The following is a 12425-nucleotide window of genomic DNA, read 5'->3' on the forward strand; positions in this document are numbered from 1 at the left end:
TTGATTTCATTCCTTTTATGTAATTTTTAATATAAATTCCAGTACATATTTATGTTATATGGCTTCCTGTTTTGTCTAGAATTATGAATTTATGAAACCGTTCCAAAAAATTCAGTGAAAAAGAGGTCAAATGTACTTTGAAAAGTTTCCTAGAAAAACTTTTCACAATGGAATTCTATAGATTTAAATCAAGTGTTTGCACTGGACAAAAAAAAAAAGTATTTTAATCTTTAAGGCAATACACAGAACATACAATACTCTGGCAGTCTTCTGTATGAAAAATGAACACTGACACTTCATTTTTTTCCTACCTCCTCCTCCTCCCCTTAAAATTTAAACCTGTGGCATCACCAAAGCTGAAATTCTAAAATTTTATTCACTAATAAGTAACCAGTTAAGGTCCCAGCCCTTGTAGTTAACACCTGAAAAATGAAAGCGATTCAGAAGTCTAAAGATCAGAAATAAAAGCCCAAGATATTTAAATTTATTACCGCATAACAAGTATAAATCTTTCCCATGCCTTTTAAAAGGAATAAATTGAAAATATACAGTTATGTTATTTAAAATAATAACTAAAAGCAGATCTTTCTCTGTTTGCAACACCCAAATCAAATGGAAAAATGCATCTGTAGCTCTTGTGGATATATTTCCTACTTTACTTCAAAATTAGTTTCTGTACAGTGTAAAAGCTGAAACATATGTCCAAAAGTTTAAGAACAATCTATGCTCACATAACTTATGTAGCAGTGAAATTTGTCAATAAGCTGCCTTAAAAACAAGTATCAACATAAACATGTCTGCTCTAGGAGAGTTTAATACATGTACAAAGTTCAGCATCTCTTTCAGAAGTGCTGTGTGAGAGTTACCAAAAACTTACGGGAAGGGAAAAACCTTACTATACTTACTTAAACATGAATACACCATTTCAGACACTGCAATCTTAGCTCTTCCTCTAAAAAGCACATGACTGAATAAACCACATTTCTTCACATAGGTGAACATTTGTATTTCAGTGAAGACAAGTTAATTCTATAGGCTACCTCATATCAAGGTAACTACTCTAAATCCATTACTCTGACACTTTATTTTTTAAATAAAGGAGCTCTAGAAAAGTTTGCTGAGATCACTCAACACAAAAATAAAAATACTTGAGGAGTTCAGAATATAACAAAGGTAAAGAGTTTCATTGATCATAAAAAGAAGTGTAACTCAAAAACACTATTTCTATGTGTTGTCAACTTGGTTAAAAAAATTATGCAGAACAGGAATCTCATCTTGCAATTTTTTATTATATGGTTATGATTAATTAATGTTTTCTATTTTAAGCATATTGACTTTAAGGTCACACTAAGATTTTTTTTTTTTCTGTATAATGTTCTGGAATTTCTTTGTTGGACTGAAATAAGATAAGAAGTGGAGATATTTCAGACAAAATATTCCAGAGAGCTTATAGCTTTCTTCTGAAAGTTTAGTCATACTTTTTCAGTGTTTTAATTTCAAAAATGGAACATAAGCTCGCTCAGATACCCAAATTATCTGAAAAGTGAATTCATAAGAATCAATACAGAAATGCTCTTCTAGCATATTTGTAATGAGGAGAATAAAATGCAAATTAGAATTGAATTTTAAAATCATTCCCAAATGCTTGAGAGAGAGAGAGAGAGATATGTGTGTGTGTATACATGCATGTGTATGTACACACACATACAGACACCATTAATTTCCTCACTGGGCGTTTCCTTTACACACTCATGTGTGTCTATTTACTTTTCAAGAAGTGTTTTACATTCACATGACCCAAAATCTCCACAACCCCTACCCTTCTTTCATTGCATTTCCCTACTGAGGATTGAAAAGAGGAATGACACCTCCCTTTGCACTCAAAGTCCACGTTTTCAGTGAAACTAGCAATAGCTACCTGTAACAAACGCTGTCAGTACAGGGACTGTGCACTCTTACAATAACAAAGACATGCTGGAAGTGTGATCGAATGTTCTTTGGGCTGAATGGCTGTGCTCCAGGCTCCTGGAAAACTATCGTCACAATATCATTTCCGATATGTCGTTTTCTCAGAAGCTTTAACAAAACAACAACAACAAAAAAGATACACAGGTTAAAACACAGTCTTTTCCCAGTTTTAAATTATTTCTCATTTTTATAACATTACTATTGTTCGGTTTTTTTTTCAATTCCAAACGGTACTTCAGGCTGAAAACTGAAACAGTTGAAGATTTATATAACCAGTACCAGAATATTGTTCATTAACAAGTTTTAGGCATAGGCATTTTCATAACAATTTCATTTCTATATGTAACATACAGGAAGATCTTGTTAGGGAATATTTTAAGCTAAAATAAGGGGAAAAACAGCAACAAAACCTGCTAGTATCAGAGTAATCAGTGACTCATGGAAGCTGGAAAACATTCCCTACTTTATATATTTTTACAAGCCAGAAGTAGGTTCTATTTCAAGTTGAAAATAGTTGTCAGCGTCCTTAAGACATGCTACAATAATTTTCTGATAGGTTTCCTTCAGTAAATCCAAGACTACAGTAAAAGAGAAAGGTAAACTACAAAGTAGCATAACATTTAGTGTACAAAAGCAAATTGAAAAGAATACTATGTAGAGTTTTATTGTTAAAGAAAATTTCAATTTTATTTGCAGAAACACAAAAGAACATTGTTTCTTGAGTAAAGAGTAAAACGTATACGCAACATACACAAGATGGCCCAATATTTAAAAAGACCTGGTACTTCAGGGTAACAAAGCAGGTCAGCCTACACAGTGCTTCAACATAACAAAAAATAAAAAGGATTTTGTCTCCTGTCTTCTCATGTAGTATGCTGGACCACCCATTCGTCACCTCCCACTGGGTGCACTTTAAGGACTGCATTCAGCAAATTGTGAAGTGCAACGGACTTTGCTGCAGAAGGTTGAAAAATCATGTCAAGTACACTATGGTCCTTTTGACATAATATATGAACTCTTATTTATGTAACATAGATGTGCTACTGACATTATTGCATAATATTTGCATCAAACTTGCAAAGAGTAATGCATAATTGAACAGAAAACAGTCTTCTGGAGAAAAATCTATCTATGATGTACCTGCAATGATCTGCTTTGCTCATCTTCCTGACACAATGGCCTGTTTTACTTCTGATACTTTTGATTCTTTAAGTGTTTATTTTGCTAGTAACAAATGAAAGATGTCATAAATACTCAATAGTTCAGCTACTTTTGAGATGGAGGAAAAATTAATTCAAAATAAGCATGGTCCATCTTACCTGTTGCTTGTTGTTTGGAGTATATGGCAACATAGTAGAAACGTGGAACATGATTTCATAGTCCTTATATGTTGTGTATAGGGAGTGAGTACCCGTTGAATCAGCTTCAGTTAAAGGAAAAAAGAAAAAATAAAAGCATTGTTTTTAAAAAAAATTTAAAAATTAAGTTTCAGTATTATCAAAGAAAATAATCAGGCAAGACAAGAATTCCTATTCATCCTTGATCCTAGATGAAATGTCAGCAAGTAAAAACTTACCCAGAGTTTATTCACCTGCCAAAGCAAATTCACATACAGATGGCACATACTGTACTTTCCCCAGTGAAGGACTTGTTAGCAATAGGGAACTTATACCAGAAAACCCTGAAAAACACCTATTTAAGCATGAAAAGTGATAAAAGTCTGAAATAATTTTCAGACACCACCCAGTATCTCAGGCTAATCGGAATGAAAATGGACTAGAAAGAATGTGAAAAGGACTTCAGAAAAAAAGGTAGACAAGACACTGCAAATGAATACCATGATCTCATGCATAACTAAATATCAATGGACATATAACCCACAGTATATGAAAAAAGAGCATGGGTTCTTCTAAACATAATACCAGGGCTCTAAATTAACTGTAATGAAGTCAGATAAAACCTTCACTAAAACAGGTGCTTTATGGATAGGAGCAGTCAAAAACTCAAATGGGATGGTAGCATGCTTACAGCTGATGACAGAAAAGCCCACAACAACGAGATTAAGATGCTGGCATATTAATCAAAGGTACTCTCACCTGTTTTGGGTTCTGGCCACCCTATTTTAAAAGTTATAGAAGAAAGAGAAGGGATCCAGAAACAGGCCACAAAAATAATTATACGTGGATGGAGAGACTTCCATGTGGAGAGAAAGTGATAAAAACTAGGATTATGAAGTTTAGAAAGAAAAAAAGAAGAGGGGATATTATTAAAGTTTACAAAGTGTTGGTTGAAGACAACACTTGATTACAGACAAATTGGGAACTTCAGTTTTTACTTTTTCTTTCTCTCTCTCAAAAAAAAAAAAAACAACTTTGAAAAATATTCCATTAATTTAAGTAGTAACATATTTAAAGCTGAAATAGTGAATATATTCTATTAAACATAACTGCTGTCCACAGTGCAAAAAGCCCGTTTTCAAATAGGATTTTAAAAATAGCTAGGTTTTTATACAGAAAAAAGCATCCTGCTTTTTTGAAGTTATATAAACATGCTATTACATTATATAATCCCAGCTATTTATAGCAATGTATTTTAAAAAGCTGTTAAATACTAGACCTTGGCATTTTTTGTTAGGAGAGAGATCATGTTACTAAGGAGATAATAGCGCTGAGATTTGTGAAGCATTTACAATAACATAAATATACAGTTTATTCACCCAGGTTTTAGGTATAAGCTTTGACAAGTTTGTTTTCTGTCAGAATAACAAAATAAAGGTAACTTCGCTGTAAATGAAAAACCACATCATCATCCATAAAATGAAATGGATTTTTTTCTACATTATAGCTGCACAGAGATATTGCATTTCCAAATCATCTCTACAGAACAAAAAGGGAATAATAAGGAAAAAAAAATAAGATTCCTAGAATCTGATAAAAAACATCTCTTAATGTTTCAAGGAGATTGGGCTCTCTTTTCCAAGACTCAACATTGCCATTACAAAAACACTAGCTAACTGCTCAATATTTCCTTTTTAATGCTAATTAGAACAGCACAACAGCTGAAAGGGAATCATTTCATCTTGCACTCAGTTTACAGCACCCTGTATCCTGATCATTACAATGCATGCTGAAGGAGGCAGATGCACCTGAAAGTCACCTGAACATCAACATAACTCCTTGCTGGCTTTTTTTTTGTCTAACTAAATATGCTAATTTGTACATGAATTTCTATAAATAGAACATACAAAAATGGTACACAGAACTATAAAGGGGGACCAGGTGTAAAACCAAAGGCGATTGGGAAGACAACAGGCAGGGGAAAGAAGGCCCTACAGAAGGGGAAAAGGCCCAAAAATGGTTGGGGGGAAGAGGAAAAGAATAAAGGAATTCTGACAAATGATATACTAGAACACTAGAACACCACCTATGCATTTAAACCAAACTTTCAACTTTCCTGGATGGACTTCATTTCAGGCAGAAAAGGGTTCTTTCTCAGAAAAGCACTAGTTCTGCAAACTAAGTAACAAGGCTACAATCCAAATGACACATTTAACGATTCCCATTATTTCCAAGTACTTCACAGCTTAAATCCCTGTTACTCAAATCCAGCTACAAATGTAAATCCATATCCACTACAGACTGTGTATCTTCCTCACCATTCAGATTTCTTCTTTCTTAAAAGTCCAGAAAGCTTTTTTTGAAGTACAACACAATAATTACAGGTGTTTACTTTAAATCAAATCACTGCAATTGCAGTAAAATCCAAGACCGTGCACTGGAACAGCATCCATCATTTCAAGGTCAGAATGGTAAGGCACAACCTACTTTGATTTCCTTGTATTTAACAGAGGTTTGAGGGATGTACAAATTCATTAGCACCTTTTTAGATGGAAGATATCCCCTCCTGCCATCAGTTTACGGCATACCTATTGATGCTGCCTTCTCAGTCTTGTCCCGTTACTGGATTTGGTTACTTAGCTGAGGACTTATCTGATCATCTTTTGCTTCCATCATTATTCACATTTAAAAATCCACCTTATTCTTCTGTCCTTCCAATGCTTCTCAGCTGTCTTCACAAGGACTGCCTTAACAGACTCCCATTTAAGTATTTTTTCCCACACTAACAGAGCTCAAAACTGTGATTGACACCAACAGCACACTGCTGATAAATTCACCCCACTGAAGTGACAGAACCTGTCAGCCTGCTTCTACAGAGCTTTTAAAACCTCTGCAATAGGAAACTGTATAAAACCAGTACAACTAGAAAATCTCAGCATTTCAAAGGAAAGCATGTTGCAAGGAATTGTAGGAAAACAAAAAGTAAATTATATCGATGAGGCAGAAGAAGAAACAGCTATTGCTACAAACGGCAGCAGCATTCACAATTAAAAGAAACAAAAAGTTTCAGAGCTTAATGTTGTTCCCATCTACCTTTGCTGTTAAAAAGCCCTGCCTTATTTCTAGTTTCTCCTAGTTATTGGCCCAAATTCCACTCCTGTCAAACCTGCTCTCCTTTCTGTTGTACACAAGGATTACACAAAGCATCCATGTTCAACTTCTGTAACATCAGAGTCATTTTCAGAGACTGTTTTGAAGGACAGAATCCTTTTATTTTGTAATATACAGAAGTATACGAGTAACAGAGAAAAGCAGGACTTCCTCCCAGGCCCCATTTCTGGTTAATAAATTGAGGAACCTCTGACCTCCTTTGGCTATTGGTCTTCCAGTGAATGTCTCAGACCCAACAGAGTAAGTCTATTCTTACTTCCATGTAGTTAAAAAGATGTTAAATTGTGAAAGTTAAGTTAATCCATCTGTATTATTTCATTAGAAGCACTGGGTTTTACTGACAACCCCTAAATTAAATGTCAATTTGAACTGCATTAATTCCCTAGATTTTTAATCTATTTAGTCTCTTCTGTGCTGTTTTCATATTCTTCTCGTGTCTTAACCAAAAATCATGCAATATAAACGTCTAATACAGAAGCCTACCATTATAAATTAAGTTTATAATCTCATCAAATAGACAATTCATAAACTCCTACAACTCACATTAATCAATCTCCCTAATTTCCTGCACCAACCACACTACCACTTTGCTGGACACACAGTGCAAGGCTACCAAGCCTAGTGTTATCCAGCTGATCCCATTTACCAATTTAAAATATTGAGAAAAAAGATTAAGGGTGGGGGGGGATACAGCATGCATTACAACTAGAAAATAAAGTAAAATGACTGAAGTTATAATTTGCAAGATCACTGTGATGTTTATTACTTTAAAGTGATGCCCATGAACTTCCTAGCAACTGTGGGATAGATGACATTTTCAAGCTCTATTTCCTATTCAAGTCTGCAGGCTGCCAAGAAATAGACTGCTTCCCCTCCGGTAACTCTAGAAATATACAATCAAAACTTTAAAAGTAGCAGCTCTTTTCCACAGTGGCACTGGCAGAGATCCAAAGCTGAAGCCCTTGAAGGATCCAATATTCTTAAAAAGGCTTTCAGTTAATAGGATGCATGAGATTCCTCCTTTTAAAAATTGGCTCTGTTAGGTATACTTACCAATTAGGCCCCTAATTCTAAAAATTTCCAAGAACAACTGTTCTGAAACTGCCTTTTGCTAGAACAACTTTACTTTTAAAAATCTGCATAAATTAAAAACATCTTGTGAAAATTTCCAGAGTACATATACAAATCAGCTTCCCTCCATGCTGAGAAAATCTTTCATAGTGTCATACATCATGCATCTGCTTTTCATAGGCTGCAAAATATTGTTCAAAGGTATAGGAGCTAGCAAAGTAGCCTACATAGCTCTGACCTTTCTTGCAAGTTAATGAACAGACATTTGTTCTCTTTGCAATCAGCTGTGCTGACATTAAACAGAATTTTTATGCAGGAAAACTTCCTGAATAATGAGACCACAGGAACTATTTCATGACAGCGATTTCTAGCAACAGAACAGCACAGACCTGGAAAAGGGAGAAGCCTGCTTCCTAGCTGTACTGCCTGTTTCAACAGAACTCTTAAGTCAGGGTAAAACCCACCACCTCCTCCTTTGCATACTTTTCTGTGACAAGGCCAAAGCAGAAAAGACTAGTTGATTACTCAGGGTAGCTACTTAAGATGCACTGCCTCTCAGTATTCTGCTGTTGGCATATTCTCCATACCCGAGATGCAGCTCTTGCAGCCATCTCTAGTTTTTAGATTTTGCCTACCACAAGGTGCATTCCCCCCCCCCCCCCTTTTATATGTAGAATATGCAATAAGGATTTCCAAATTAAGCTACCCCAAAGAGCTTAGTGTTGCGCTCCCAAAACACCACCTTCTCTTCCACCACTTCCAGTCCTTGCTTTGTATACTGGCAGATAGGAAAACATAGTGCCATCAAGATCAATTACAAAAGTTCGTTGCTGTTATTCACGTGTCCTCCTGTCTAAACCTGCTCGTTAAAAATTCATATATGCGCTGTATAGTTATGTGTTCCTCAGTCAGCCTGCAGACAACATAACCCAAAAAATTTCAGACAACTTAGAAGCTCCTAAGCAGTTATAGCTGATGAGGTCCCACACATGTGAGCTTGCAAACCTTGACTGAAAGAAAACATAGGAAACCCTTCATGAAAGCAGCAGCTTCCACTACAAATATCCCCCCACCTCTTGGATCACAGTGAAGTGCTCATGTAAAGCCTTCTTGTATTTTTAGATACAGAGTGGAGCCAGTAGGTCTACTGAACAATGTGAAAAAGACATGTCAGCTCTCAACACCGAGTAGAAAACCTTCATTACAAGAAGACAGCTCTTAAAACCTTTAAGTTTGAGAAATAAGACTAAGTGAGGGGGAGGGAAATAAAGCATGCATTACAACTAGAAAATAAAGTAAAATGACTGAACTTATAATTTGCAAGATCACTGTGATGTTTATTACTTCAAAGTGATGCCCATGAACTTCCTAGCGACTGTGAGATAGATGACATTTTCAGGAGAGGTTGAGTCAACTAAAAATGTACATATGTGTCCATTCAACGGGTGCTAGTCTGTAGTACATAAAACCAAAAGCTGACAAAATTCTTTTCTTGACTCAGAAGCACAAAAAGGAACCCAAACATTACTGGAAAATCCTGCTGAAAAAGATTTCAACCAAGTACTGAAGACACAGTTACTACTTTCATGGGTGTATCTGGGCACATGAATCAACTCTTACTTATACAGCATTTACACATACTGGAAACCGGTGTGTGTGGACTGACACCAAAAAAGGGGTTGTTTTTCAGATGTCTTAACTAAACCAGAAGAAAGGGAAGAGAGGACTTTAACTATGAAAGTAACAAGGAGATCACAATAGAAAACCAGAAGCTATGAAATAATATTTTCCCTGTTTTCCATACACATTTGATTTTTGGCCTAGCTTATTTTTATAACTGATAATACTTTGGAGCTGCAGAAAAGGAAAACTCAGCCTTAGAATCATTGTATAATATATTTCCAGTAAAGGCAAGAAACTGTTACAGCAAGAAACTGCCTGGATCTCATCTGGAATCACACATATAATCCTAGCTACTAAAATGAAAGAGAATGCCCTCATCCAAGTTTGAATTCAGAGGAAGGTTACCAAGTAATATTGTGGGGGTGTGAGGAGCAGAGAAAACTATGCCTCCTATACCAATAAGAGAGACTTGGGTTATTAAGGGTAACATCACAAAAGCATAGAGGAGACAAAACTAACATGTAAATGCACTCAAGGGAGTAAATACATTAGAGGGAATTTAAGTATTGCAACTAAAAGAAAGCAGCCTCAGTGGTAAATGTGTGTGAAATGGGTATTCATTTAAGGCTGAAACCACAGGAAGTTTTATAACCCTCTGAGGAGTGATGATTAGGCTGATCAAGAACAGCCTGAGGAGACTGCAACATGATCCCTGTAAGGACACAAGGTAGAATGGTGGAGAACTAAAGCACAGCAAGTTACTGTTTTTGTGACGGGAGACCTGTGATAAGAGCACAGTTTTTGCTGCGCTCAAGTTATGAATGCTTTTCAGCTTTCATGAATCAACTCCACATTTCATTTCCTTTACTGCAAGCGAGTAGAATAGCAAAAGATTTCCATAGGAGCTAGTTAGTTTAATACTCAAAGACAGGCCAAAATTTCCCTGAGTAATTTTAAGCAGATTTACAAACGGAATATAAACAGGTATTTCACAAGCTTGATTCCAAAAGTAGGGAGTTTCTTTTATAGATACTGTCACCCAAGATCATCCTTCCACTGCATTTTTGTTGCAATATGTTTTGCAGCTAAAGCTGATAATGTAACTGCCAAATCCAGTTTATTCTCCGTAACTCAAAGGAAAAAAAATCAGAGGGAGGAATACATTTGATAGAAGGTGTAAGACAAAACAAAAACCAAAAAAACTGCCTAAAAGAAAAACCAAATGCAGCTGACATGGCAGAAAAGCAATAGATCAACTTGTCTAGGTGGAGCGACATAGACAGGTTCCAACATTTTTTGATGACAGTATTAGCATAGCATTAAAAAGAATTATGACATATCAACTGTACTGATTACTCTTTAGACAACACATTGATGATGCATTTTCAACACCAATAATTGTTCCAGTTACCGGTTTCTTGTCACTGCATTAGTGGTAATTTCATACCAAATTAGTACAAATAGCCAATACTTAGAGCTAAAAGACTGTATAGGTCAAATTACATACTGGCTCTGCTTTCACTTCTAATACTGAGCAACTTCCTATAGCAAAGAGGTTATTTTTAAGAACTCTGTATACAAAGTCAGTTAGCAACCATATGATGCATTTTGTCTGCTTAAGGGAAAAAAAATGAAAAAGCCTTACTCTTCGTATCCAGCTGAGCACGATACTTTTCAAACCCCTTGAGTCGAACACGTTCTCCCAACAGCTGAAGAAACTCTTCAAAGGCTGGACCTGCTGATTCATTATTATACATTTCTTCCTCTGTGCTTTGCCCAGCTTTGCAGTACATGATACCCACCTTCAGTTGGTAACTTAACTGCAAAGGGAAAAATATTAAAATATATGTACCCCGAGTGATGCAGCAACTTATTCACTAAATTAGCTTCACATTTTTTACTAAACCCATAATTCACAAAGAAAAAAATACCTAAGTATCTGTCTAATTTCAAATGTTAGTCTGGTTCCAAATACTCTCACTGTTTTCCACCGCAATGGCCTTGAGGATGGCATATTTCATTTGAAGGTATCAAAATGCTTTCTGACATGAAACAAGCATTCATGTTCCTTACTTTCAGGAGTACAACACTGCAGCTTACAAATGGTGAATGTCTTAAATCAAGACACACGGAAAGTGCTGGCTGAGTAATGCCAGGATCTTTATTCTCATTCTTAGGCTGGTACCATGGTTACTATCCTATGCTAAACATTCCACACAGAAGAGAAGGGCACAGCATGTGCTCATTTCTGTAGTAAGTGACAAAATCAACATTCTCACGCTTCAAAGAGAAGACAAAAATTATTCACCTATTAGTGCATTCACCTGTTAATCAAAGTTGAAAGTCAATGCCATTCAGTTGCCTTCCTGGACTTAAAAATGCAGTAACAAAGAAAATAGCTAAATTTGAGAAATGATGGTAATACTTTAAAGATATTTACTAGCACAGACCTTCACATATTTGTGCTTTGTAGTTCGATTTTTCCTCTAATTTGGTGTTTCATGTTCCCAATATAGCAGAAACTGAAGATGTGAATAAAGTAACTTTTTAGCCAACCATAATTGCAATTCTGCAAACTGTTCTCACCAATTCCAAATCGATGCACACACACAAAAAGGACCACATCTGTGCCCTTTTTACATTTGGACTACAGAAACAAAAGTTACAGAAGGGAAGAAAGCAGCACCCACAGCCATTTACTGCCATCCATCTCCAATACCAACTTCACAGGCAGGATCTCTGACTGGCAGAGCACAAAAGAGTGCCTCAGAGTTGATGCATGTAATTAATCTAGTAAAAATGCATACTTATTGCAGGGCAAATCATTCCTCTCACACAAATTTCTGCAGAGAAATTAAATAAATGCCAAGGAAGTCTGTCAGAGCAAAATCACAAGAAAGTCTGTTGAAACTGGCATGAGATTTACAGGTTTGGGCTATAGGTTAGTGGGAAGTGAACACAGTTATTTGCAAGGGCACTGGAAGCAAAGACACCTGAATAGCCTGTGATTTGCTCTCAAAGCTTCTATCACAGGTCATGAGACAAAAGGTTTTGGAACTTTCTGGGATCATGAGGACACACATAATGATTAACCAGAATTTTTTTTAATTTTAGCTTACTGTATTTATGGTAGGATAATTTAAAAGCCCCCAGAGGCGGTCCTACTCTGTCTCAAAGTAAATTTTAAAAAGTTTAAAAAAACCCGTAAATTGCAGCTTTACTGTATTCTTTTCTTACTACCAAGGATGAATGGTA

General features: G+C 35.8%; 1 protein-coding gene across 14 annotated transcripts in view; it reads right to left on the reverse strand.

Moving 5' to 3' along the window:
* SIPA1L1 (signal induced proliferation associated 1 like 1) overlaps positions 1-12425 on the reverse strand; it is a 220904-nt gene that overhangs the window by 50268 nt on the left and 158211 nt on the right. For all 14 annotated transcript variants that reach the window (XM_055715526.1, XM_055715528.1, XM_055715522.1 and 11 more), the window contains 3 exons: positions 10816-10990; positions 3288-3391; positions 1919-2076 (listed from right to left, as the gene is read on the reverse strand). In XM_055715526.1, the coding sequence (XP_055571501.1) occupies positions 1919-2076; positions 3288-3391; positions 10816-10990 (437 nt within the window). The remainder of the gene's footprint in view (positions 1-1918; positions 2077-3287; positions 3392-10815; positions 10991-12425) is intronic.

The sequence above is a fragment of the Falco cherrug genome, chromosome 7 (genome assembly GCF_023634085.1).
Source record: "Falco cherrug isolate bFalChe1 chromosome 7, bFalChe1.pri, whole genome shotgun sequence".
In the NCBI taxonomy this organism is placed as follows: Eukaryota; Metazoa; Chordata; class Aves; order Falconiformes; family Falconidae; genus Falco; species Falco cherrug.